The following is a 26,783-nucleotide window of genomic DNA, read 5'->3' on the forward strand; positions in this document are numbered from 1 at the left end:
CCTAGAGGCTGGAGCACTCAGCCAGGGAAATAGGAAACCCATGTTCAACTGGGCCTGACTCCCCAGGGGTCCCCCTCTTTGCAAAGGTGTCCACTGTGCCTGCAACCCTGGACCCCAGATCGTCCTTCACTGCCTCCTGATGGAGGGGGAACTCTGGGAGGGATGCCTGGAGCAGAGGAAAGAAGGGGACACCACCCCGTGTCCCCCGGACTGGTCAGCCATGGAGGACCAGATGTTGAGACCCACCGCTCACACATCTGCTGGCTGTGCTCAGCCCGCTTCCTCCAACCCCCCATCCCACCATTCACAGCCTCCTGCCTGCAGCTCAGGCTCTCAGCAAGGACCTGAGCTGCACGGAGGAGGCCCAGGGGAGGGCTGGGTTACTAATGCCACCCGGCCGGCTGCCAGCACGATGTGGCGAGAGGACAGGCACATTCCCGTCTGACAAGCAACAATGAACGGTCACCACGCCGCCTGGGCGATAGGCTGACCTCCGGAGAGCGGGCTGACCTCGGATGGCATGATCCTTATCTTGAAGCACCAGGCCGTGGCCAGGACAGGAACAGAGGCTCTGGAAGGGTTCAGAAGCTTCTGACCAAAGAAGCTTCCAGCCCAGGGCCCTCTGCTCCATGTGCTGCTTCCTTCCAGCCTTGTACGCTGTTTAAGCATGAAGACGCGAAGGCAGGAAACGGAGGCCAGGAAGCCGGCGGCACAAAAAAGCAGGTGTCCCAACCAGAAGTCATAGGGGGCATCTATAAACCCCCCTAAAGGCGCCAGCTCTGGGCCCGTGGCTCTGTATACATTTTCTCATTTACTCCTGCAAACGAGTCTTTCAGACAGAAACCATTATTCCCAGTCTGCACAGAAGCAGACTGAAGCTGGGATGAGTTGAGCCTCATAGACATGGTCCTAAGTTAATCCATGGCAGAGCCAAGATTCCTGTGGAGCCTTTGACCGTGAGAGCAGAGAGCTCCCGGGCACACCACGACCAGAGGGCCACAGAGGGACTCATGAGCACAAGTGAATGCTGTGTCCCTGTCCCACCAGGACAAGGAGCCCCCCATCAGCCTCCAAATGACAGACCTCCCCGAAACGGGGGCAGGGTTGAATGAGGTGCGGGGAAGGAAAAGCTCCACCCATGTCTTGGGGTCAAAGGGTTATGCTAACACCCGGGTGAGGCTCTCCGCCCCCACCCCACAGCTCTCTGCAGAGACACGTCTGCGTGTACAGGTGTGGGCCGCCCCATTCCATACTCACAGCAGCACGGACAGAAGGAGAGCTGTGGGAGGTGGTTCGTACCTGCCCCCTCACCCCGCCCTTGCTCAGTTTCTGGCCAGACAGACAGCATCTGCTCCTGCACTTGCTAGGTCACCAGGGGAAAGTCAGTTAGGACATCGTGGCCAAGAGATACCTACGTTGATGATGACACCTTTGTCAAGCAGGCTCTGCTTCTTGGCGGTCATGACAAAATAGTGGGTGCAGTCCTTGTAGTAAACAATGTTCTCGAGGTCAATCCCTGCAAAGAGAAGCGGGCATGGACTCAGTTTTCCTCCCTTGGTACCTTCTGTGTGCCAGGAGCTCGCCATTGCCACGTTGCTCATGTGAGGGAAGCTTTTAAGACATACAAGGCTGGAAAACACAACACTAAGGGCAAGGATTTACCCAAATTCACTCAGCTGGATTTTATAGTCCCACTAAGACATTATCTGTGTGTGTGTGTGTAAGTGTGTGTTTTAAAGATTTATTTATTTGAAGAGAGCAAGAGAGCACATGAGTATGAGCAGGGGGAGGGGCAGAGGGAGAGGGAGAGAGAATATCCTCAAGCAGACTCCTTGCTGGGCACGGAGCCCAGGACCCTGAGATCTGGGCCCGTGGCTCTGTATACATTTTCTCATTTACTCCTGAAAACGAGTCTTTTCTGAGCCGAAATCAAGAGTCAGCTGCTTAAGGGACCGAGCCACTCAGGCGCCCTGAAGATACTACGTGGTTTTTTTTTTTTAATTGAGATATAATTGACATGTAACATGGTGTCAGTTTAAGGTGTACAACATTTTGATTTGATATATTTGTATGCTGCAATATGATTAAAGCACTTAAAAAAAATGGGCAGCCCCAGTGGCTCAGTGGTTTAGCGCCTGCCTTTGGCCCAGGGCATGATCCTGGAGACCTGGGATCGAGTCCCATGTCAGGCTCCCTGCATGGAGCCTGCTTCTCCCTCTGCCTGTGTCTCTGCCTCTCTCTCTCTTTCTCTCTGTGTGTCTCTCATGAATGGATAAATAAAATCTTTAAAAAGAAAACAAACCCTCAAGTGCATAGGTGCCATGGACCAGTATTTTCAAATTAGAGCTAAGTGTTGCAAAAGGGCCAAGAGCTGTCTGTGGCATGGCAGCAAAGGAACAACAGAGCCAGGATTTGAACCCCAGTCTGCCTAAGTCCCATCCACCATGCTCCCCATGCGGCCAGAGATCCAAAGAGTTGTGTGAATTCCCCCAAGACTGTGCTAAGTAGTGTTTCCACTAGTCCCCTGTGTGTGGAGAAACCCAGATGCCCTTGCAGGAGCAGCTCAGTTTAGAGGGCTGGGTTGTATGACTTTGCACTTTCCAGCAATTGCAAAAACACTTTATAGACTAGGTTTCTGCCTTTAAAAAAAAAAACGCTGTGAGAGCTTAGCTCGGTGGTTTTCAAAGGGGCCCTCCTGGCCTGAGGCATCAGCATCACCTGAGAACCTAGAATTGCATGTGATCAGGGCCCCACTCTGGACTTCCTAAATCAGACACTCAGAGGGTAGGCCCAGCGCTCTGCACTTTGACAAGCCTTACAGGTGATTCTGATGCGTGTGCCAGTTTGCGAACCGCTGGCTTAGCTTTCTCAGAAAAGGAGAGAAAGAAACAGAGACATAACAACCTATTAGCAGTCAACAGAGGTGTGCTGGGTAACTCTGGGAACCCCTTTATCACTGCTATATCGGAAAAAGCCATCAATGTAGAGGGCCCCCCAGAGAATGGGAGGAAATTCATCATTGTCGCCGTGTAAGGGGCACTATGAAACAATAGCCAAAGGTGACCATCCCAGCAAAATTTAAAGGAAACTCATTGAAACGTTTGGAAAAATACACTCAATGTCCTGTCATAATTCATATTTGGTGGTTTATCAAAGTATTTGTTTTCTTAGTTTTTGAGAGGAAGGGAGGGTGGGGCTAATTCTTAAATCATTCAGAACATTATACACTGAAAGAAAATACTCTCATAAGTTCACGCCACCGTGGTGAAGCTCAGAGGGTCACACGATGGGCACACATCATAGTGGCCAGGGAGGGGCACCGTCTGGCTCAGTAAGGAGTCCCGTTCCTAGAAAACCAGCTAGAAATACTCCAACAGGAGCAGTTTTCTCTGTAGCGGTGAATAACTGAAAGGTCTAAATCAGAGGCCAGACAGTAAATATGTCGGGCTTTGCGAGCCATCTGGGCCCCATCAGCTCACGGGGGAGCAGCCACAGGAACGGGCATGACTGTGTGCCAATAAGCTTTCCTTTATGGACGCTGAAACTTGAATTTCATATAACTTTCAATTTGTCTTAAAATACTCTCTTCTCTTCAGCCATTCCAAAATATTAAAGCCATTCTCAGCTTGAAGGCAATCCGAACCCATGTGGCCAGCCACGGTTTGGCAGCCAATTGGTGTATGTTCAGTGACATACACCCACTTCATGAGCTATTCTGCAGCCTGCAAAACTGACCATCCGAAGGACTCGGCTTCCATGTGGGCAATATTTACAATGTGATGCCGAATGAGAAAACCTGAATCACAAAGAGTATGGACGCTCTGCTAAGAACTGGAGCCACTTAAAAAGGGATGGTGATGGTACAGGTGGACAGTCGCTGGAAAGCAGGATATGGGCATGAGGACTATTTCTGTGCTAGGTGATGCTAGGTGTGGATGATTTATTTCTAGTATAAACGTTTTAGAGGCACCTGGCTGACTCAGTCGGTTGAGCGTCTAACTCCTGGTTTCAGGTCAGGTCATGACCTCAGGGTCCCAGGATCGAGCCCTGCATCAGGCTCCATGCTCAGGGTGGAGTCCACTTGAGATTCTTTCCCTCCCACTTCGCCCCCCCACCCCGCCCTCCCGCGCCCTGCTCCTCCCCTCACTCACACACCTGTGCTCTCTCTAAAAATAAAATATTTAAAAATTCTTATTTTTTAAAATTTCTCCTTTTAAGGAGAAATATAGATTTAAAAATCAGGTTAAAAGAAGAATCTGGAATTTACTTAATTGGGAGCAAGATTTCTTCTCGCTTTCTCCTTGCTGTGCTTTACTTCTCACTACCATCTTTCTGACTGCCTGATGTGAGACTTGTTTGTTGACAGTCTTCCCCCATAGAATATAAGCTCCAAGAGAGGGGTCTTGTTTGGCCCACTGCTCTTTCTCAGGCCTTTGAGCAGCATCTGGCACATAGTAGGCAGTCGGTAAATATTTGTTGGGTAAATGAATGAGTATCTTCTTTCCTCAAGGCCCATGGCTGTGGGACAACTGAGGCTGTGGGCTGAGTACAGGTTCCTTGGGTATCCCTGATGGGAAAGGGCAGCTGGCACACTGCACAGAAGAACCTACACTTCTTCAGGGACCAAGTACAGGTTACTGGCTCCCTCCTCAGAGGGCTCCCTGAAGCTCAGACATAGACTGACCTCCCTGCATTAGGATGGTTTATCTGGGGGTCCATCACTGGACAAGGAGCTACTTGGAGAGGGGATCATGTCAACCTCAACTCTGTATCCCATGATACTCAATATTGGCACACAAGGGCCACTGAATAAATGCTGATTGAGTAAATAAATCTTTATCCATTTTCAGGCACAACATCCAGAACTTTCCCCAGAGAATCTCTCTTGTCCTTGAAAGAATCCTGCCAAGTTCTATCCTAAGAAGTCCTCACTTTCACTTTATCAGAGTGAGTCTCCCAACCCCAAGAGCTGAGAAAGCCCAGCCTGGACGATGGCCTGCTTTGGAGAAAAGTGAAGGTCCCACCTGTTTCTTCTTTAAGGTCCTGAAAAAATTTCTGGTTGAAGATGAAAGCCACACCACTAATCTCTTCCACCTTGGCCTCAGCTGTGCTGTTTCTGTTTATGAAGTTGGCGGTGATGGCAATAGCCAACTTCCCACGGAATTCTTTCCTTCTGAACCCTGCATGAGGAAAAAGGAAAAAAGGGAGTCTTTCTTCTGCCTTTGGTGTGAAAACTGAGAAAGATTACCGAGGAAGCTATTCTCAGATGCCTCACAGGCCTGTGAACTCAGAATCCTACGCCTCTGGAGAAGAGGGACAGGTGGAAATGCCAAGGTTTGTCCCTGGGGAAGAAACAGGTCACCAGAGGCCTCAGTCAGCGGGACTTTTTTCCGTTCCTAAAATCTATAGGACCAATTATTCGGCTTAGGCTTCTACAAACAAAAGGCCAAAGTGATCTTCCCAGCAGGCTCATCCTGTTAAAGACTTGTTAGGCACGGTTGCTAGGCACCCTCATGACACACGCACTTTGAACTTCTAGGATTAAAACTATGTTGTTAGTATTTTTCATGTATTCCTCTCTCTGAAAAGTAGGACCATGAGACTGAATTCCTGTGGGATGGGGATTTTAACAAATTTTCTATTTCTAGTCTCCAGTGACTGGCACTTAGTCGACACTCAATAAATACATAATGAGCAAACAAAATTCTAACTTGCAATTGATGTAATACAATGATTCCATGGGGTTCTTCCAGTTGTCGATGGTTTCCGTTAATGCTTTTTAATGGCGGTCACACTTAAATGGAGCATCTTCCGCCAATCCCCTTTCTTTGTAGCATCTGGCTATCCCACAGTCCTGACTCTTCCTCTGCCCCAGACACTGTTGTCTACTTTGCTTAACTCAAGGCACTCATCACAAGGGCGGGCTCGCTGGCCATGCCTTTGTCTCCAGCCTCCTCCGGGAACTCGCCCCACATTTGCTCACCACATACTCAGACCTCATGCTGATCCCCAAACTTTTCTGCCAAAAATCCCTGTGACTGGAAACCTTGTTTTTTGTTTTTTTTTTCTCAATATCTCCTCCTTAAGTCATTCTTCATTAGACTTTTATCAAAATGGTCAGAAATGGCCATTATTGTCTAGTCAAGTATTTCTTAATTGGGAGTGACCTTGGCCCCCAGAGGGCATCTTGGCAATGCATGGAGACATTTCTGGTTGCTACAACTGGGAGGGTGATGCTCTTGGGGTCTAGTGGGGAGAGGCCAGGGATGCCACTAAACATCCTATTGTGCACAGGACAGAGAATGATCTGTCCCCAAATGTCAACAGTGCCAATATAGAAAAACCCTGCTCTAGTCTATTTATTTGGTGCTAAGCTGCCTAAATAGCTCTCCTTCTTCTCACCCTTCTTTTCTTGTCCACAAAATGCCTAAATGCCAATACTCAGGGGGATCCCTGGGTGGCGCAGAGGTTTGGCGCCTGCCTTTGGCCCAGGGCGCGATCCTGGAGACCCGGGATCGAATCCCACGTCGGGCTCCCGGCGCATGGAGCCTGCTTCTCCCTCTGCCTGTGTCTCTGCCTCTCTCTCTTTCTCTCTGTATGACTATCATAAATAAATAAAAAAATTAAAAAAAAAATGCCAATACTCAGGCAGGGTACGGCTTTTGGATTGGCAAATATTCAGACTTTCGGTTTTACCAAACCACCAAAATGGCCTCATAAATTCAAACAGCACAACATCCAGGTTAGCAGCTTAAAAAGGTCTTTGTCAGATATTGGTTATTGATCGTAGGGGTCAGGCAAATACAGGGATGGAGGAGAAGAGAGAGGTACAAACGTGAGAAAAGGGCCCCGGTGGCACAGCAGGTGGGTAGAGCCCAACTAGGCAGCCCACACCTCCGGAGTCCTCCAACATCAGCCTTCTTTCAGGGAGTGTGTTCTGTCCTCAGAGGAGGTACCCTCCCAGGCAGACAGCCACAGCCTGCAGCCCTCGAGCAGGGCAAGCTTGAAGAGGAGGTCTAGTTGTCAATCTAAGAGATGCCATGTGGAACCACCACTTTGTCCACAGTCTGTAGTCTGGCATTAATACAGACTACAAATTAGTACAACCTCTGCATCAATTAATCTTTGTGGGAGGGGCAGCCCGGGTGGCTCAGTGGTTTAGTGCCGCCTTCAGCCCAGGGCCTGATCCTGGGGGCCCAGGATCGAGTCCCACATCAGGCTCCCTGCATGGAGCCTGCTTCTCCTTCTACCTGTGTCTCTGCCTCCCTCTCTCTCTCTCTCTCTGTGTGTGTGTCTCTATGAATGAATAAATAAAATCTTTAAAAAAAAAATGTTTGCGGGAGGGGTTAGGTGACTGAAGGCGCTTCTGGCAGAGGCATTCCTCTCCCAACCTGACCAGATCTTATTCTAAGAAGACACGTTCTACTTCCAGCTTCAGAACTCAGAGAAGCACAGTTTTGCACCTTGACAGTCTGGGAAAAACTTAGCCTAATGCCCAGCGGTGAGTGTGCTTAAAAGTTACAAAAAGAGATGGGCTCCTCCTTCTGAAGTATGACACATGACAGTAAAAAAGAATACCGCTGAGGATATAAGAATGGTTGTCTTAGATGAAGTAGACATGAAACGCTTAGTACCATGCATTGCACGTTGACAGGTGCTCAATAAACATATGTTGACTTTTAATTTCCATGACACTCTATAAAGCAGTTTTACATATGAGTCCTTTCCTAGTCCTCATGACGATGCTCTGAGAAGATCCTATTATCTACATTTTACAGGTGGGAAACCTGACGTTCAGAGACCATTAAATGCCTGCCCTCTAAATGCTCAGCCTCAGGCATGGCAGGACAGTCTGCCCTTCTCTCAAGGCCCACATCTGGCTTTGGCACCTGCCATCTTGTTCCCACTCTGTACCCACCGCTCCCAACGCCCCACCAATTCCTCAGCTCCAAGAAGAAGAGTCTTCACCTTCCAGGGTGTTCCTGCGGCCGTCAGCACCAATGATGACATCAAACTCAAAGTCCGACAGCGGGTGGTCCGCAGGGAGAAAGTCTGCCCGCCAGCCGATTTCTACCAGAGCAGAAAAATGATTTGAGTTGGCAGAGAAAGGTGGGAGGCCCTTCAGGGGCGGCCAGGAAAGGGGGCAATACCACTAGGTGGAGGCCCCCCAGACAAAGCTGCCAGAGGAAAGATCCAGAGTTATCCTAGACCACATTCTCATCTAGAATCCTTCTGGCTTTAATACCAGTTCAGTCTAGGACAAGGTAAACCAGCAGCCCCAGCCCCAGCCCCATGCCTGACTTAACTGCTTTCTCTAAAGGCTGAGAGTCTATCCTCAATGACTCTGGAGCCAGTCTCACTTGAACCCCGTTGGTCTCGGTGTATTCTATCAAAGCCAGTTTGAATTCCCACTTCATTACGCTCAAAACCTTCTGTGGGGCAGCCCACGGCCTTCGATGAGAACATCTCCAGGTAAGACCTTGCTGGTCACCCGTAATTGGGTTTGAAAAAAGGTTACGGGCACACAAATCTCTGGAAGTTCATTAACAGATGCTGTCCTGCTACAAGAGCCACCTAACACCTCTCCTACTAAATTCTGAAGTATTCTGGGCCGAGGACAGGAGAGGCCAGAGTTGTAATGAGCACGTGAAGCTCTGAGGTCTCCAACACTAACCTGCCCTAACTACAAGCCCTGCCCAGGCAGCAGCAGCTTTTGATAATAAATAGGATGTAGAGGCATCATGAACAAACTCTCTGCCCATGGTGCGTGTGAGATCGGCATTTATGTAAACATACCAAAAGGGAAAAAAATTACTAAATAATAAGACATAAATAAATAAATAAATAAATAAATAAATAAATAAATAAATAACATATCCACAATGGGGTGAATGCTGTGGTTTGTAAATTATACTTCAGTAAGGCTTAAAAATATTATGTACCAAATAACATCATGAGTACTTATCTCATATTTGTTCTAGAAGCTTCACTTTTTTAAAAAAAATTGGGTTTTAAAATATCATGTGGGTATAAGCATATCCATATCTCTGAGTGTGTTCCCACACAGCCTGAAGAGCATAGGAATGAACTTCATCAAACAAACAAATCTAGCTCTTCTATTCTAATTACCCATCACTTCATTTGTCAAAGTGCCACCTCTCAGTGACAGGGTAACCAAATTATAGGTTTCCTGACTTAATCCTCCGGGAAAAGCAGCACAAGCCTACAGTGACAGCCTTGGTCAGAAAAGGCAAAATCATCCTGTGATGGATTCATGCCAAACAGCTCCCAACAAGAATAACTCTTACAGGAACATCCTCTAGGAGCTACAAATGCGATTTCCATTTCGCAATATCTGACTTCTAGACAGAAAAGGAAAAATTATACTGTACTTTGATTTTCTTGATCTTCAGGTGGTTCTAGAACCTTTACAAACTCCACATTCACATGGATTTCAACTCCCAGCATCAGGGCCACTTTGAATAGGATCAGCTGCAACTGACGAATGCCTGTTGGAAAGGAAAGGGGGAAGAGAAAAAGTGTCAGGAGCAATGCTTGAGCACCTTCTGCATACAGGGTACTATATAGTCGCAGCTCAGGAATCTCTGAGCACAGCACTGTACCAACCGTGATTACTATAAGAACTAATTATGTGGCAACCACTCAGGGTTTTCTCACTTAACCCTTATTGTGACCTGTTGGGATAATTATTCCCATTTTATAGATGAGATGTTGAGGCTCTGTAAGGTGAAGTGACTTGCTGAAGGTCATACAGCAGCAAAACTAGAATGAGGACCAAGATCTGTCTGATTCCAAGACTGTGCTCTAGCATTTAGAAAATGCTATAATTATGGAGGCTCTCCCTTCCCTGCCTCCTCCCTGAGATGGGCTACAGGTCTGATGCAGTAAAGACAGAAAGAAGAGTAGACCTAGACACTCATGGCCACCAGTCAAATCAGTGACAAAATGGCTCATTTGGTAGAGAACTGGGCCTAAGCTCTTAGCCATCCAGGAGCAGGGGCAGGTGGGGAATCCTCTCCAGAGAGCTGGACTCATGGTAATTCACCTCCTACCCACTTTCCTAAACTCCCCCCAACAAGTGGTACCACCTCGTTCCTCTACCTTGTCCCCACACATTTAGCACATGGGTATGCCTCCAAATATTCTTTTTGCAGAGCAAGAAACTTTCTGGGAATCCCTCTGTATTTTGTGAGCTTTGTTCACTTAACATTTGAGCATCTACAATGGGCTAGGTGCCATGGTCGGCACAGAGACACAGAACTCACTCCAGGGGAGGAAACGCAGGTGGACAGGCTAGGGCAGGCCAAGGAGGTGGCAGAGGGAAGTGGAAGGACAGGGCCTGAGCTGCTGTCCTGGAAGCCTAGAGAGTACTAAATCCCACAGATGGAGATGACTGCAAGGTTAGGAGGCTTCTGGGGGTGGGAATCTCAGTGACCATCACCCTCACAGGGCAGTGGGGGAAGAAATCAGATCCAATGGAATGGGACACATAGACAAAGCCTACGTCCCCTGTTTCTAGAATAAATGCTTTGTAATAGAAAAAGATAAAGGCAATAGCAGAGGGTGGAGGGGTAGTGAGGTAAGGGGCAGGAGAGCAGGAGGGAGCAGAGGGGCTGAGCAGCCACCTCTGCCTGGGACACAGGGCGAGGGGAAGAAACAGGTCCTGGATGGAGGCGAGTGCAGGAGGAAGGAGAGGGGCCAGGAGTGCCAGCCAGTGGCTTCTCCTCCCCAGATCGCAGGAGGCAGGCCATCTGCTCGGGAGGAGGAGGCTGTGGTGGAGGTTTGGAGCAGCCGCCTGGGAACTGGAGGAGGATGCTGGCACAGGACAGTCGGGAACTGCTGAGCAGTGCTGGGGGCTGGGGCACAGCTGGGGCTGGGGACCAGGATGGGTCTGAAAGGAAGCCAGCCCCCCTCCTGCCCGGAAACAGGCCGAGGCAGAGGCCTGGCCACTCCTCATCATTCCAAGGTTCCTAATCTATCTTGCTCCAGCACATGGTAGATGTTGAAAAAATTTGCCCTGCCTCCTTTCTCACAGGCAATGGAATCGCTCTGGTCAACGAGCACCCTGAATATTGGGATCCCAGATCCAGAGTCCTGCCAGTATTTCTGTGCAGTGGGGTTTTCCCAAGAACTAGGAGTTAAATAGGAGCCCCACCAGTGGAGCAGAGAGGGGCTCTGGGCCAGCAGGGAAGGCAGCCTGACAGACTGCGGGCCCTCACAAGGCACCCCTGGTGCCCTGCTCTGCCTCTCAGGAGGGCTTGTTGAGAAAGTGGTGCTCGATGCTGTAGTTCTGAATTGGTAACATGCATTCTTCTGTGGGTGGTAGAGAATATCCCGAAAGCTGACACTGCAGCCTTCTGGGCAAACCCAAATTTCTTTCCAATGCACTCCTAGGATTTTCTCATCCCAGAGTGGGAATAAAGTCTGGGGCCATTGCTGATCGGTTCCCCTGTAGCTGTGACTAAATTACACCCTTTGTGGCTGACCACCGTCTCCAGTCATTCCTCTGAGTCCCACGCCCTTTCCCATCGGTTCCAGTCCTCATGAGAACGTGGCTCACAGGGCTCTCCTCCCACCCACGGGTTGAGACTGCAGCTCTGAAATCTAAAGCTGGGGACCCTGGCTGCATCTGGCTCACTGTACACCAAATGGACACAAAGCATTTTCCGAGTACCTACTACCGGCCAGGCATGGTGATGAGCACATCACAAACTTGACCTCACTTGATCCTCTCAGCAGTCCTGGGAGGCAGGCATTCATCACGTGAATGGAGACCAAAGCTGGGTCTGTGTGTCAAGCACTCTTTTATGCCCTGGAGACCCTCTAGTGAACAAGACATGCCACAGGCCCCCACCTCGTGGTAGTTACAGCTCAGTGGGGCACACGTAGCACAGAGCTGGCATAAGGCACAAAGCAGGCCCTTTGGGAAATGTCTCCCAGTTGAATGAATGGATCCCCCAGCGACTTGTAAGCTGGAACATCCCAGAGGCTCCTCAATGTGTAGAGATGTGCCCCACCCAGAGTCAGCCCCATCCCTGAACAGGGTGCCACCACTGGTTCTACTCACTGATGTGGTCAATGGAGCCAGCGCAGAACTTCCCATAGAACTTCTTGGCCCCCAGGCCCCGTAGGTCATGGATGGTGAAAGGCCAGAGGTGTAGCACATTGTTCCTGGAGAAGGTGTCTCTCTTCTCCACCACAACCACTTTGGCCCCTAGGTAGGCAAGTTCAATGGCAGTGCGCAAACCACATGGTCCTCCTCCAATGATGAGACACTGCAAGAAGTAAGAGAGGAGAGAGATGTTCGGTGGCCTCTAGCACTGTGACACAAACCCCTAGTCAATAGCTAACTGGTTCGCTCAAATCAACCAGCAAGTACAAACCAAGTACCTGTTAGGACCTGCCATTCATCCACTCAAGGCACCTTACCTGTGAGCCAAACTAGGCACTGCGCCAAACCCTGGGAAAGACACAGAGTTTTAAAGGGATTTGGGGGGAGGCACAGAAAGATACACTTGAGGTTCTGAGTCAGATTAACCTGGGCTTAAACCCCAGCTCTGGCATTTGACATCTTAGCTTCCTCATCTGTGAATGAGTCTATTACTTTTCCTTCATAGAATTATCAAAAATAAGACGGCTTTTAAAAAGCTTATGGTGCATCACTGTGACCTTGGATTAGGCAATGGTTTCTTAGATGTGATAACAAAAGCACAGCAACAAAAGAAGAAAGAGATAAATTGGACTTCATGCCTAAAGCCTTTTGTGCTTCAAAGGCCACCATAAGGAAGTGAAAAGACAGCCCAAAGATGGGAGAAAATGTCTGCAAGTTGTATATCTGATAAGGGACTAGTATTCAAATATATAAAGAGTTTAACAACTTAATAATAAAAAATAAGATGACCCAATTAAGGAATAGGCAGATAATCTGAATAGAAATTTTTTTCAAGGAAGGTATACAAGTGGCCAATAAGCACATGAAAAGATGCTCAACGTCATTAGCTATCAAGGAAATGCAAATCAAAGCCACAATGAGATGCCACCTCATATCCACTAGGATGACTATAATCAAAAAGACAAAAATAAAAGTTTTGGTAAAGATGTGGAGAAACTGGAACCCACATACATTGCTGGCAGACAAGTAAAATGGTATAGATGCTTTGGAACAGTCCAGTAGTTCTTCAAAAAGTTAAACACAGAGTTGCCATATGAGTCAGCAATTGTATTCCTACGCATAAACCCAAGAGAAATGAAAATATATGTCTACACAAGAATGTGTACGTGAATGTCCATGGCAGCATTATTCTTTATACCCAAAAAATAAAAACAACTGAAATGTCCATTAATTGATGAATAAATAAAATGTGGTATATCCATACAATGGATTATTCAATTAAAAAAGGAATGAAGTCATGATAATATAGATGAACCTTGAAAATGTCATGCTAAGTGAATGAAATCAGAGCGACACATACTGGATGATTCCATTCATAGAAAGTGTCCAGAATAGGCAAATTAATGGAGATAGAAAAGAAAGTAGGTTAGTGGCTACTAGGGAATGGGGGAAAGGAGAGTGGAGAATGACTGCTAATTGGCATGTGGTTTCCTTTTCTGGTGATGAGATATTTTAGAATTTGATAGCTGGGGTGGGGGCACAACTTTGTGAATATATTAAAGCCATTGAATCATATGCTTTAAACAGGTGAATGATATAGTATGTGAGTTACACCTTAATAAAATACTTGTGTGAGAAGTAAAAGTACATGTTATGAAGTTTGGTACAAGCTAGTGTAGATTTTTCTACACTGACTTTTATTCTTGTCACTAAGACCCAGTCCCTGTCTTCTAGGGTCTCTCCATCTTGTGGCAAACCCAGACTTGTGGAATAAGTAGCCAGAACTCTTTGTGGTTAGTTCTACTGGGGGCCCAGAAGAGGAGATGTTGACCCTGTCTGATAAACTGGAAAAGACTTCACACTTTCTTTAACAAAGACCTTCTTTAACGATGCCATCTTCACCATCATTCTCACCATCGCCATCATCACCACCATCCTCATCATCACCCTCACCACCTCCTCACAACCATCCTTTAAAAAAAAATTATGTATTCATGAGAGGCATAGAGAGAGAGGCAGAGACATAGGCAGAGGGAAAAGCAGATTCCCCACAGGGAGCCTGATGTGGGACTTGATCCCAGGAACTCAGGATCATGATCTGAGCCAAAGGCAGACGCTCAACCACCAAGCCACCCAGGCGCCCCACCCTCACCACCATCCTTCATCATCACCCCCACCCTCACCATCACCATCACCAGAGTCTGCATCTGTTGAACATTTATTACATGCCAGACACTCAGTTTATGTGCATCATGTGTTCTAGCTCTTAGTCCTCACAACAAACCAAGGAGGAAGAAACTTGTTATTCTCATTACACAGATGGGAAAACTGGGGCACAATGCAGCTAGGGAACCCAGGTGGTCTCACTCCAAAGCCCATCACACTGTACTACTACTTCTGTCCTACTTGTGCCAGGAATAAAAAGAAGAAAGAACGTTTCAGCAGAGGAGATCACCCATTCGAAGAGAAAGAAGTTCAAGGTGGATGGAGAGGAGGAGGATGCTTTGGGAGAAGGGAAAGGGACTCTAGATAGAGGCAAGAGATGAGGGTCAGTCTGGAGCCAGACGCTAAAAGTCCTAATCACCAAGCGAAGGACTATGGCCTTGCTCCCGCAGACCCTGGGGCCAGGGTGAGCAGAGGTGACAAAACCGGATTCTATACAAGCCCCACACTAGGTCTCAATGGACATTGCAATGTTGAACAAGACAAAGGTCCTTCCCCAAGGAAGCTACAGCCTATTAGGAGAGAAGGCACAACATGGAATGACCTAACTGGTTTTACTGGACAAAAGCCCTTCTACTCAACGTCACCAGTACCATATAAAGACAGGGGAAATGACAGTAGACTCCTGTGCAGCACCCAGCCCTGCCCCCAGGCAGCCCCTGAAGCACCTTCACGGGGCCAGGGTCCACCTGGGGCTGGAGGAGGTAGAGGCGTGGGTGATGGGATCTAGGTCTCTGAGGATACCCCAGCAAGGCAACCGAGAAGGAGACCTGTACCCACACCTCACTGTTCCACATTGCAGAGGCGTTTGGAAACTTCCCTTCTGCTCAGGATCAAACCTTATCTTAAAAAAAAAAAATGCATTTCTCTTCCCCTAGCAAATATTCCATTGCCCAGTTATCACTCCTCTGGGGCCTCTGGGGTCTCAAAGGGAAAGTACAAACAAGCATATCAGAAACTCCCACACCACAATCAGTGTGGCTTACTGGCTGGAACCTTCCAGAGAGTTTGTGGAGACCTCATTAGGAGAAATGAAGTCACCACTGAGATAGAGCTCAGTCCAGAGATGTCGGGGGAGCGGGTATGCAAATCCTTTTGCCTCCCTTCTGGTTGGAGCAGACCTCGGAGAACCGCTCCTTATCTCACACCCCGAACAGCTCCTCTGGCTTGACATAGCCAGACCATGACGGGCATGTCAAAGGAAGATTCCAAGCCCTGACACTCTGAGGTTGCCTTTGGGGTTAAAGCCTGGATTCACTGCATTTCTTTGCAGTTAGTGCATCTTTTCCTGTTTGCTGACTCCTGTCACTGGGGGGCCAGGGATGGTGCGGGGGTGGGAGGATATGGCGGGGGAAGAGGGCAGGAAGAAAAGGAGGGGAGAAGGCCTGACCCCACGCTGCTCCCAGAGCAAGGCAGGAGATACCTTTCCCACCTGTTGGGGGGCTGCTGGGAAGTCTTCCTGCCGATGGTAGCCAGTGTACTGTTCCCTACCCACCCAGTGGACCTCAAAACCCCACCAGCGAAAACTCAGTCTTCCCACTGCTCTGGGCCCCAACAAATACTTCGGGCCTGAAATTTCAGACACGCCAGTCACACTGTAATCTAAAGTCAAAGCAAATACCAACGGGCCTAATTATATAAAGGGAGAAAATTCAGTGCAGATGTTATCAAGACAGGAGGGAAGGCTTGTTGGCAGGGGCCGGGCCAGCTCCTCTCGGAAAACACTTGTTATGATTAACATGGTAACTGGGAGTTCTGAGCAGAGGCCGGAGCCTGCAGCTGCTAGGGGCCCGGCAGAGGGCAGGAAAGACGGCGGCCACCCCAGTGTGCCCACAGGTGATGCTCTGGATGCTGGGCACGGTGCAAAGAGACCACAGGTGCCAACTGTCGTGACAGCTCAATCTGGAAAAAAAAAAAAAAAAAAACAAAAACGAAAACAAAAACCCTCTCCACGTTTCCCAGACCTGTCTGGGCTCTCACTGCTTGAGGATTTGTTGCCAAGGAAAGAAAACTTTTCATTAAAACTCAGCCCCCAGGCCTTCCTTGAGCCCCTAATTATACTGCACATTCCATCCACAGGTTCTGTCCTTAATGCTACCCCAGAACTAAGCTCTGCGTGTTATAATTATCCGCATCTGTTTCCCAGGCCGGCGGGAGTGCTCCTCAAAAGCTGTCCCCCCCAATCCTCTGCCCTGTTGGACGCTCAGAGCCCAGCACACGGCCAGGCACACAGGAGGCCCCAGTGAACAGCTGATGGATGAATGAGCTTCTCACACCCTCCCCGCCCACCCAGTTCTGGCTTTCCATCAGCAACCGGGATGGTCAGCGCATGTCAGCCAGGGTTTACGTCTGCATTTCCCACCCAGGCCGGGGGAGCTGGGGTCTGCCAAGGCCACCAGCATCACGGACGTCAGCAGATCAGTGTGCTCAGGCGACATAAATTTATTACCCAGTGGGAGTGGGGCAGATCCAACACCAGCAGGAAGTCCATTGTATAGATAAGCTTGGCTGGGCTCAGGCCTCTGCATTCGTGGAGAAACAAACACCACACGGAAAAATCAGCTCTTATTTATCAAGGGGTGGGAAGAGGGGACAAGGGGACTAGCCCATGGTCAAGGGACAGATGGTGCTTCAGGCATGCGGCTGGGGCAGTCCCGGTCACACAGGGCTCTCGTGCCACCCGAAAGGAGCCCCACAAGCACTCCCCCATTGCTTGATGACCCGGTGCATCTTCCAATCCACCAGTGGGTGGGTGTGCTGGGGCTGTGCCAAGAATGCTAAAGGTATTCGGTCCCCACAGGGAAACCCCAGGGGGCCCAGGGGCTAAGCCAGGGGTTAGCAGTCTGGAGACTTGATTTCCGCTCCTCAACTCTGCCTCCAATTTCCTGGGGAGCTCTGTGTGCAGACGGTCCAGGGAGGCGGGGTGCAGAGAGCCAGCACTTGCAGGCAGCGGGCCGACCAGGGCCTGCCGCTGGTGAGCTGGCTTACCCGGCGCTCTCCACCTTGTTGAAAAGGAGGATTACAGTATGTAAACTGTCTCACGCCCAGAACTTTCTAGGGCCCAGGTGCTGTGTCAATCACTTCGTGTATTTTGTCCTTCCCACGACGGCCCTATGAGGTCATTGTCATCATCACCCCAGCTTTGTAAATGAGCGAGCTGAGGAACAGAAAAAGTTCAGCCACTGGCTCCGGGTGACCTTCTTATCTCCGTTTTTGAGCGAAGAAACGGGGACCAGATGGAGCCAGAGCTCATGCAAGTCCAGGAAGCCACTTCGGCAGGTGCTGTGGCCGTGAGGGTTCGGCCACGGGCAGTGCAAATCTTCTCCTGTGCCTTTGGAGTGGGGACGGCCCTGGCCCTGGCAGGGAGCTGGGCCGTGTGAGGTCACACACGATGTCATCTCCCTGGTAGCAGCAGCCCTCCGGCATGTGACCTGCAGGCCACCCCCCGGAGCAGCCCTCTGGTTCCAGGGATGGGCCTGCACACGTCCCGGTGTGGATTCCCAGCCTCACCGGCTCATCTGACCCAGGCAGGAAGGCCCTGACTGCTGCTCCTGGGTTACCACGCATGCAAACGGCTCATCTCAGAATCGAAGGACAGAGAGTTCTCCGATACATGCTAGAACCGGGGGGCTTGCAGCAGGTGCCAGGCCTCACACCCCTGTCCCATGCGGCAGCACCCAGGAGAGACACGCCACCACTTAAGTCTCTAGCCGGGGAGGAGCCTCTGCGCGGTGGGTGGTGGGCAGGCAGGGGCTCTTCCTGGGGACTTCAAGGGCCACTCTGGGCAGGGAGCTACATCTCCTCAGACTGGACAGGGCCCTGCCCTGCTCTCAACTCTCCTGTATCAGAGTCCCACCCAGTTATTCCTGAGTAACAATTAACACCACTTATGAACTTCAGAAATCTACAGAGAGGAAAAGGAAAAAGATATCCTGTTCTCCCTGCCTGCTCTCAAAAAAAAAAAAAAAAAAATAATAATAATAATAACACAAATCCCTCTGAGAAACATTCCATTCCTCCCTGTCCTTCCCTTCCAGCTTGAGCCAGCACCCCAAGGAGCGACTGTAACCAGTGGCCAGGGGGCTGGATTTTCAGGGACAGTTTCGTGTGCAAACACTCTGCCCCTTGGCCTTGTGAGTTGGCTGGTCTGAAGTTCTGAGTACAGCCCTCAAGGCTGTGCTTCCTGCCTCTGGGTGCTGTGGGTACCCTCATGGTATCTCATCACCTGGGCATGAGTTTCTTGAAACCAGGGCATGCGTGTCAGTCCCCCACCCAGCCCCCACTGGCAGGAGCGTGCAGGACTTTCTCTGCAGTTGACAAAGCCCCAACTCCGTCCCACCTCTGTTGATGCCTGTACCTCCCATGTTGGAAAGGGCAACAGTAATCAGAGTGTTCAAAACAGCAGTAATAAAAATCAGAGCCCACACTGACCCCTTGCTTGCAACGTGCAAGAGCTGTGCTAAGCCCTTTGTAAGAAGTGCGTCTCCTTTCATTCCTACGGAAACCCCGAGTTAGGCATATTTGTTGCCATCTGGCAGCTGATTAAACTGGAGTTCGGGAAGCTTCTATGACTTGTCTGGGGTCACAGAACTAGAGTGGGGGGTAATCTGTGACCCCAGAGTCCATGTGTGAAATCACAAGCCTGTATATTCACTCGTCCAGGGTTCGTGGGGGCCCTACGTGGTAGAGGATTAACACGTCCCCTCCTCCACTGTGAGACCTAAGGACCACTGAGCACCCTGCAGAACTATAGAGGATGCAAGAGAGGGCTGGTGTTCTCAAACCTCAGAGGCTGGCTGGCAGGAACCAGGGTAAAATCACAACAACAAAATCAGACCTTATCATGGCCTTGAGGCCCTAGGACCCTCCACTCCAATTTTTCCTGCTTTCTGCTCAGACCACACTTCCCTCCCTCTGTGTACTCCAGCTATGATGGCCTCACTAAGTACACACAGGGCCTTTTTCATTTGCTTTGCTCCCTGTCTGGAATGTTCTCCACACACACCCCAAATTATAATATAGAAAATATATAAAATAAACAGACAAAAATTATGTAAAATAAAATTTTATATAATTGTATTTATTTTCTAATACAAAAAAAAAAGGAGGGGGAATCTATTGCAAAAAATGTATAGGTTTATCCTATTTTCCTTCATATTAACATCTAGCTTTCCAAACATTTTAAATGTTGGTAAATATTTCCAGGCCCACTTGTGTATTTTTCCATTGTGTGCTCTGCTTTTTTTTTTTCCTGTTTGTAATCTAGTAGCCGTATTACAATATTTTCTTTCTAACATTTTCCCAAAGGTTTTCAACTATGCAGAAAAGTTGAAAGGATTTTAGTGAACAAACAAGTACCTACTACCTAGATTCAATAATTAGATTTTACTCTTATCACCTATTTATTTATCTGCCTGTCCCTCTACCTTTTCATCAATTGATCTTATTTTTTAGGTGCATTCCAACTAGATTACAGAATCGGTACCTTTCCTCCCAAATACTTGAGGATGAATATCATTGACTGAAGTTCAAGGTTTGTTCAAATCCTTTTTTGTTTTTTAAGATAAGGTGTTCATTCGATGAAATGCACACATCTTAAACACATTCATTTGATGTGACAAATGACACTCTGTTTTGCCTCTTGGATCATGGGTTTTCTCCCCATCGGTGGCCTTTCTTCCAGTGAGTTTTCACCCTCACTGGATGGGTTCTGGTGCTGGCATCTTGGTGTGTGTGGTTATCAGTCAGGAGTTTCTAGTCAAGGGGCAGGGTCTGGGGTCGACCAGCTGGCTGCCTTGGCTCCCTTTTCTCCCTCAGAAAAGCAGATGTCCCAGGCCCTTCCAAGACCCCCAAAAGGCATGTGAAGGAACCTCACATTCCATGAGGAGGAACAGCCAAAGGAGCCTTCTGAGATGAGCAGAGGCCAGATGTATTTGAAGCCGAGAAATCTCAGGCCAGTTATAATCCATATGTGGGAAAAAAGTAGAGCTAAGATACACAAACAATCTGGCAACCAGAAAGATACGCTAGTTCATTTTCATCACTTTCTCTTTTTGCTAAGGCTCTTCGAGCCTCTAAGTTCAGACAGGTCGGGGTCCCCACAGTATGTGACAACAGCCAGCACCTGAAGTCCCTCCTTCACCGCCACCCGAACCTAGCATGCTGATGCCACAGCTGCAGCCAACAAGGCACTTGGCTCCGGCGACCACGCCTTTGGTCACCGGCCACAGAGCCCACTGCAGGTGAGAGGGGCAGGGAGGTAGCAGACTGGGAATCCACACAGCCCCCCATTGTGCCAGTTCTCCATGAATTTTAATTATTTGTGACTCCCTCAAAGCCAGAGACATGTCTGGCTTACCTTTGTGTCCCAAGCAACTAGCCTGGCACGGGGTTAGTGATCAGTGGTGATTAGAAAAAAAGAAGTGAGGGGATCCCTGGGTGGCGCAGGGGTTTGGCGCCTGCCTTTGGCCCAGGGCGCGATCCTGGAGACCCGGGATCGAATCCCACATCAGGCTCCCGGTGCATGGAGCCTGCTTCTCCCTCTGCCTGTGTCTCTGCCTCTCTCTCTCTCTCTCTCTGTGACTATCATAAATAAATTAATTAATTAAAAAAAAAAAAAAGAAAAAAAGAAGTGAGCCTATTTGGCAGGCTCCAGGTAGACCAGCACCCTTTGGGGGCCAAGCTAGAAAGATGGCTGTGAGAGCAGCAGGCACTGGCAAGATCCAGTAGGAAAAACTACAGCAAGGCAGGACACCCCTTGCTGGCTGGGACCACGGAACCTTAATCCAGTGAGAAAGGTAGAACCCAGGCCGAGCATCCAGCAACCTACACCTTCCCAACCCAGAGATCCCAGGCAGGGCTGCAACCAGCACTCAGCGATCTGCTGGTGACAAACATTTCCACTCAACAGGTGCCATGACTGGGGACAGCCTGAGGTCAGGAGACACATCTACTGAGTATTTTACACATGCTGACCTGCAGCAGATGCGTAAAGTCCACGAACTCACTTCCATTGTGAAAGTGGCACTGCTTTTCCCAGTTTACAGTTAAGAAATTGAGACTCGGGTGACATGACTTCATAGAGCTAGCATTTACTGAACTCTAATTCTGTGTCAAGTACCGATCTAAGGGCTTCATATATGTTAACTCATGCAAACCTCATGGCAGCCCCAAATTAGGAAGTCAAGGCCCAGAATGGTAAAATGGAGCGCCTGGGATTGCATCCCAGGAAGGAGGAGCTGGCATTCTGATCCAGTCTTCAAGTTCCAAAACACAAATTCAGGTCACACCTGCCCAAGATCACACAGCTAGCAACACACAGAGCCAGGAGTCACTGCTAGGTCCCTGTGACCACCAGGAGGCTTGATCTTCTTACATCATCCTCTCTGACACCTTTCTCCCACGGGTCTACTATCCATTTCTGGCCCATTTTTTTTTCTCCCTTGCAGGTACTCTGACTTCTCCACTGGGGCTACCTCCTATGACCACACATGGTGGCTGGCAAGGCAGACAGCAGCCTTGTCCCAGGCTGACCTGTACAGAAAGGCCACTCTGGGCCTGGTAATGGATCTTCATGACGAAAGGCCAGGTGCTCTGTCCACGTTCACAGACTCTTATTGCTCTGGGGTCAGTAAAGGAGAGACTATTTACCTGAGCCTAGCAGCTGTTTCTGCAGTCAGCCCAGAGCTGGGCCAAGGGCCCAAGGAATGCAGGGCCACCCCTGCCACTCCACAGCTATATCTGGACCAGCAAATACTCAGCCAAGAGCCCTGGAATATTCCGTGAGGAGGAGATGGCAGGTAAGAATATGCCAGAAGAACGTTCTATTAAGGATATGCTGCCCAGGGCTCCTGGGTGGCTCAGTCGGTTGAATGTCTGCCTTCAGCATAACTTCAGGTTATGATCCCAGGGTCTTGGGATCAAGCCCCAAGTCAGGCTCCCTGCTCAGCAGGGAGTCTGCTTCTCCCTCTCCCTCTGCCCCTGCCCATGCTCTCCCTCATGCACACACTCCTACTCTCTAATAAATAAATAAAAATCTTTTGAAAAAGAAAGAATATAATATGCTGGCTTCCTTCATTGTCTTCATTTATAGGGTCTCCAGCCCCTGGGCAGGTGCTGGATGAATACAGCTTAGGGTCTAAGCGTGACTTGGTTCAGTCATGCAAACAGGTAGACACTCCCCAGCCCTCTAAGGGGCCCCGCCGGGAAACAGTACACCTGGGTTCTGAAGCAGGAAGGCCATTTCGCAACTGTGTGACTTCGGCACAGCAGCTCATTATAGTCCAGTTATCTGACCTCCATTTCCTCAACCATAAACAAGGAATTAGGGCAGCTCCTGCCAACTAGGCTTGTGAGGGGAATGGAATCAACGAACTGCAGAGCTGTTCACGAGAGAACCTAGCAGAGCATGTGGTAAGCATCCAATAAATGGCAGCTTTTGACTGATGGCTCATCTCCTCCCTCCCCTCTTCCCAAGCAGAAGTTCTCTGTGTGTAAGCAGCACTCCCACCTCTAAGATCTCACGGTCCCAGCACACACCCAGGGACATGGATGCTGTGATCCGGCCAGTTTCAAGGCTGGGAGTGTTTCACATTCCTTGGGACAGATGTTTGCCTTTATCAGGGTATCTGTAGCATGGCAGACGAGGCCTGCCTGGAGCCTGGGCACCCAGGAGGCTGCCAGGACGCTGGCCCCCATACCAGCGAGCGGCCCTGTGCCCCTGAGCTCACAGGTGTGTGCACTGGCCAAGCTGGAAGGGACTTTAGATCAGGGGTCGGCACACTTTTTGCCAACTGCTGGCTTAGATCATCCTGTCTGATGCTTCCTTCCACAGTGCCTCCTTTACCTTAGGGGATCCGAGGAGATGTTCACGGCAGCCTCCAGGTCTTCATCAATATTTCCTGAATGCTGATGGATTTTTGCCTGCTGCTGCGGCTGCCTGGAAGCCCTGCCCTGGATCCCCGTGCAGAGGCGGCTTCTCACCACTCAGGTCTCAGCTCAAATACCACATTCCTCAGAGGCATCTTCCTCACCCCACCCCATTGACTCTTATCATCTCTTCTTGTTTTCATGGGGTGCTTACCACAACCCTCAATCTCTTTGTTAACTAGTTCACCACCTCTCTCTCCATCAAAGCAAGTAATCTGCCTCCCTTATTCATGCTGTATCCCCAGAGGCCAGAAGAGTCCCTGACCTATAAAATCTGCCTTGCAAAATAAATAAATCAAATGAAAGCATATGCTTAACCCCAAATTGGGATGCTTGCAGAGACTAACCAAAATATCATAGTCAATATTTACTGAGACACTATCTTGGGGGCTGTACACATACTATCTTATTAAATGAGACAGAAACTAACTTATAAGATAGGAACTATTCTATCTCCTTCTCCCTGGTAATACTGAAGTGAAGGTCCCACTGCTCAAAAACATTTATCTGCTAAGAGGCAGATCTAAATTTCAAACCCAGGTGCATCCAGTTTGGCCCCAAGCTACTAACCACCACTCTTGCTTAATTTTGCTGGAGCTTTCTCAATTTAGCGGGTCCACAGATTATCTGTGGCTGATCAGATATGCTGATAAGTAGTGATGTGCCTTTGGACTTTTCAAAAATGGAGGGAAGATATTATCAGAAATATGCAAGCCTGTTTGTTAAACAATTTGTTTAAAAGCACAGGTTTGGGGGAGAAGGAAAGAAATGAAACTTGCAAAGAGGTAGGGATTTTCTCATCTTTCACCAGTGCAATAATTAGGGTCAGGGAGGGGAAACAACTTCAGATGTCATTGTCACAAAGCCAGTTAGAGGTGATGGCAAATCCTGAAGTTTCCCAAGAGAAAATCCATTTGGTCATTGTACCTCGATCCATCTCCTGGGGTTGAGAGACACATCCAGAACCCAGCCCACAGAAGGCTATGTAGGGAAGTCCCAAACCCAGATGGGCATCACCAGCTCCCAAAAGACACACCCCTGAGTTTTTACAGAGAGATTCCTTCCCCCAAAGAAGGGGCTTTACACCTTGCAGGTAACAACAGATAACACACGCCTCCCAGGCCATTCTCACCAGTGCAAGGTAGTTCTGACTGCACTTGCAGTTGCCACAAGAGAAATGAGCCAAATTGCCCAGAAGCTCTTGCTAACTTCTAAGCAGGTTACCTTACACTATAAAGTGGCTTGTAATTAAAATGTTTTCAAAATGGTGAATAGATCACAGTGTCTAGACATTGGGAGACTCCAACCCTACACCCTCGTGCCTGCCCATGATTACAACCTGCTAAAGAACACGTTTTCTTTATCAGAGCATCTTCAAAGGCACATTTCTGGAAGTCTCTCCTCACAGCCTGCTGGGGGCTGCTTGGGAATTCTTTCTGCCACCAAGAGGAAGGCACACCTGGGCATCTAGGGCACCTGCTCTCTGGAGGGGCCATGCCTGGGCCAGTGGAATGTCTGAGGTACCACCTCCTAGGCTGGTGGAGGAAGTCCACATATGGAAGGCAGGACTTCTGCAATCCAGAAGGGGTATTGCATCACGGCGGGGCACCGTAACCCAGAGGGGAAGGATTACCGTAAGCCTCCAGGTAGAACAAACAAACTGCTTCCCCAGCGCAAACACGAGGTGGAGGTGGAAGGGGGAGTGATGAGGTAGGTAAGGACATGGTTTCAGCTCTGCTGAACTATTAAAAGGAAAAATAAAGCATTCGGAAAACACTATCCTAGCTCCTGTAGTATCTGCTCCTACCCATGAGCCAAGGAGAAAAGGATAGTTATCATTTATGCATTCATGTATTCATTCAAAAAAAAAAAAAACACTCAACACACTTTTCCCCCTAGGCATCATGTGAGTGCCAGAGAAAGAGAGATGGACACGTCACATGTTCTGCCCATAGGTACTCCCACTTTAGCAAAGGAAATAAAACAAAAAAACACTGAAGTATTTGAACAAGATGGAATTCACCAAGTGAATACGTAGAGGGATTGGGAAAGAGCAGGGGCAGAAATCTGGAAGGAAGCCACTCTCAGGCTGGGTGAAGAGGCCCTGATAGCTGGGAATGGAAAGGGTTACATGAGACACACTTGGTCCATAAAGAGATTTAGTTTCCAAGTTGTTGCATGAGTGTCAGGTACTCCTGGAAAACTCTGGAAAGCATGTAGAAATCCCTGTAGTTGACCCACAGAGCCAAGAGATGAAGAGATTCAGATTTTTTTTTTTTTTTTTTTTTTTTTTGAGATTCAGATTTTTACAGTGGCCGTAACCTCTACTTAGTGGAAGTCTACTCTGCGTCAGGTATGGTATATGTTGATTTCATTTACTAATTACAAACCTGTAGAGTAGGCGTCATTATGACTATTTTACAGATGGTAAAGTGGAGGCTCTCGAGTGTCAAGTAACCTGCCCATGGTTGCAAGTATCTGATGATGGCCACTATGCTCTTTCTGCGATGCCCTGGACCTCTGATCTTGAAGGCACTGCCCATAAGAGAAGACTCCATCACCCAAAGCAAACGTGTCCAATAGAACAGAGTTTCTCAGCTTTCGCACCATGGGCATTTGGGGCTGGATCATTTGTTGTGGAGCGGGGCTATCCTTTGAACTGCAGGATGTTTAGGAGCATCCCTGGCCTCTACCAACTGGATGCTAGTAGCAACCCCCACTCCCCCAAGCATGACAACGAAAAATATCTCTACTGCCAAATGTCCCTGGGGTACAAAATCGCCACCAGTTTAGAACTACTACAACAGAAACATAATGTGAGCCACACATGTAATTTTTAATTTTCTAGTAGTCCCATTTTGGGGGGAAAACTGAAAAGAGAAAAAATTTAAAAACTTATTTAATTCAACACATCCAAAAAATATTTTAACATGTAATCAATATTAAAAAATCATAGTGAAATATTGTACAACCTTTTTTTTCATACTAAGCCTTTGAGATGAGGCATGTATTTTATACATACAGCACAGCTCAATTTGGACTTGCCATATTTCAAGGGCCCTACCCATGTGGCTAATGGCTCCTATACTGGACAACACAGATCTAGAGGAAGAAAGAGGGAGCTCATCCACATTTTAAAATAGGTGGGAAAAAAAAAAGAAGAATGGGTGGAGACACAGAGGAGCAAAAGACAATGGTGACATGATCAGAGAGTATAAGAGACAAGTTCTGGGAATATTGATAGTTGGCAGCTTTTCCTTCCTGCTCTGAGAACTGCCTTCTCCCTACCAGCAATCCACTCACCCCATGGGATGGGATGGGACGAGCAGAGAGTGAAGAAAGGTATCCATAAGGCAGGGTGGAGGGGAAACCAGAGAGAGGGAGCCCAGGGGAGGGGGCCCTGGGAGGCCCACCCACAAAGAAGACAGGGAGTTATGGGTGGCTTTCGGGGAGGCACCTCGCAGACTCCAGCAAACGAGGCAGAGTCAGGGGAGTCAAA

At 48.7% G+C, this 26,783-nt stretch overlaps 1 protein-coding gene and 1 long non-coding RNA gene across 19 annotated transcripts in view; one reads left to right on the forward strand and one right to left on the reverse strand.

The window, feature by feature from the left end:
- LOC121476354 (F-actin-monooxygenase MICAL2) overlaps positions 1 to 26,783 on the reverse strand; it is a 225,678-nt gene that overhangs the window by 128,787 nt on the left and 70,108 nt on the right. For all 18 annotated transcript variants that reach the window (XM_041730300.1, XM_041730298.1, XM_041730308.1 and 15 more), the window contains exons 3-7: positions 12,089 to 12,296; positions 9,393 to 9,509; positions 7,969 to 8,070; positions 5,025 to 5,180; positions 1,416 to 1,516 (exon numbers count right to left, since the gene is read on the reverse strand). In XM_041730300.1, the coding sequence (XP_041586234.1) occupies positions 1,416 to 1,516; positions 5,025 to 5,180; positions 7,969 to 8,070; positions 9,393 to 9,509; positions 12,089 to 12,296 (684 nt within the window). The remainder of the gene's footprint in view (positions 1 to 1,415; positions 1,517 to 5,024; positions 5,181 to 7,968; positions 8,071 to 9,392; positions 9,510 to 12,088; positions 12,297 to 26,783) is intronic.
- On the forward strand, positions 20,087 to 23,617 carry LOC121476355. The gene is made up of 3 exons (XR_005983925.1): positions 20,087 to 20,598; positions 21,805 to 22,155; positions 23,190 to 23,617. It is a non-coding gene; the product is annotated as an uncharacterized LOC121476355 (long non-coding RNA).

This window comes from Vulpes lagopus, chromosome 15, assembly GCF_018345385.1.
Source record: "Vulpes lagopus strain Blue_001 chromosome 15, ASM1834538v1, whole genome shotgun sequence".
Taxonomy (NCBI): Eukaryota; Metazoa; Chordata; class Mammalia; order Carnivora; family Canidae; genus Vulpes; species Vulpes lagopus.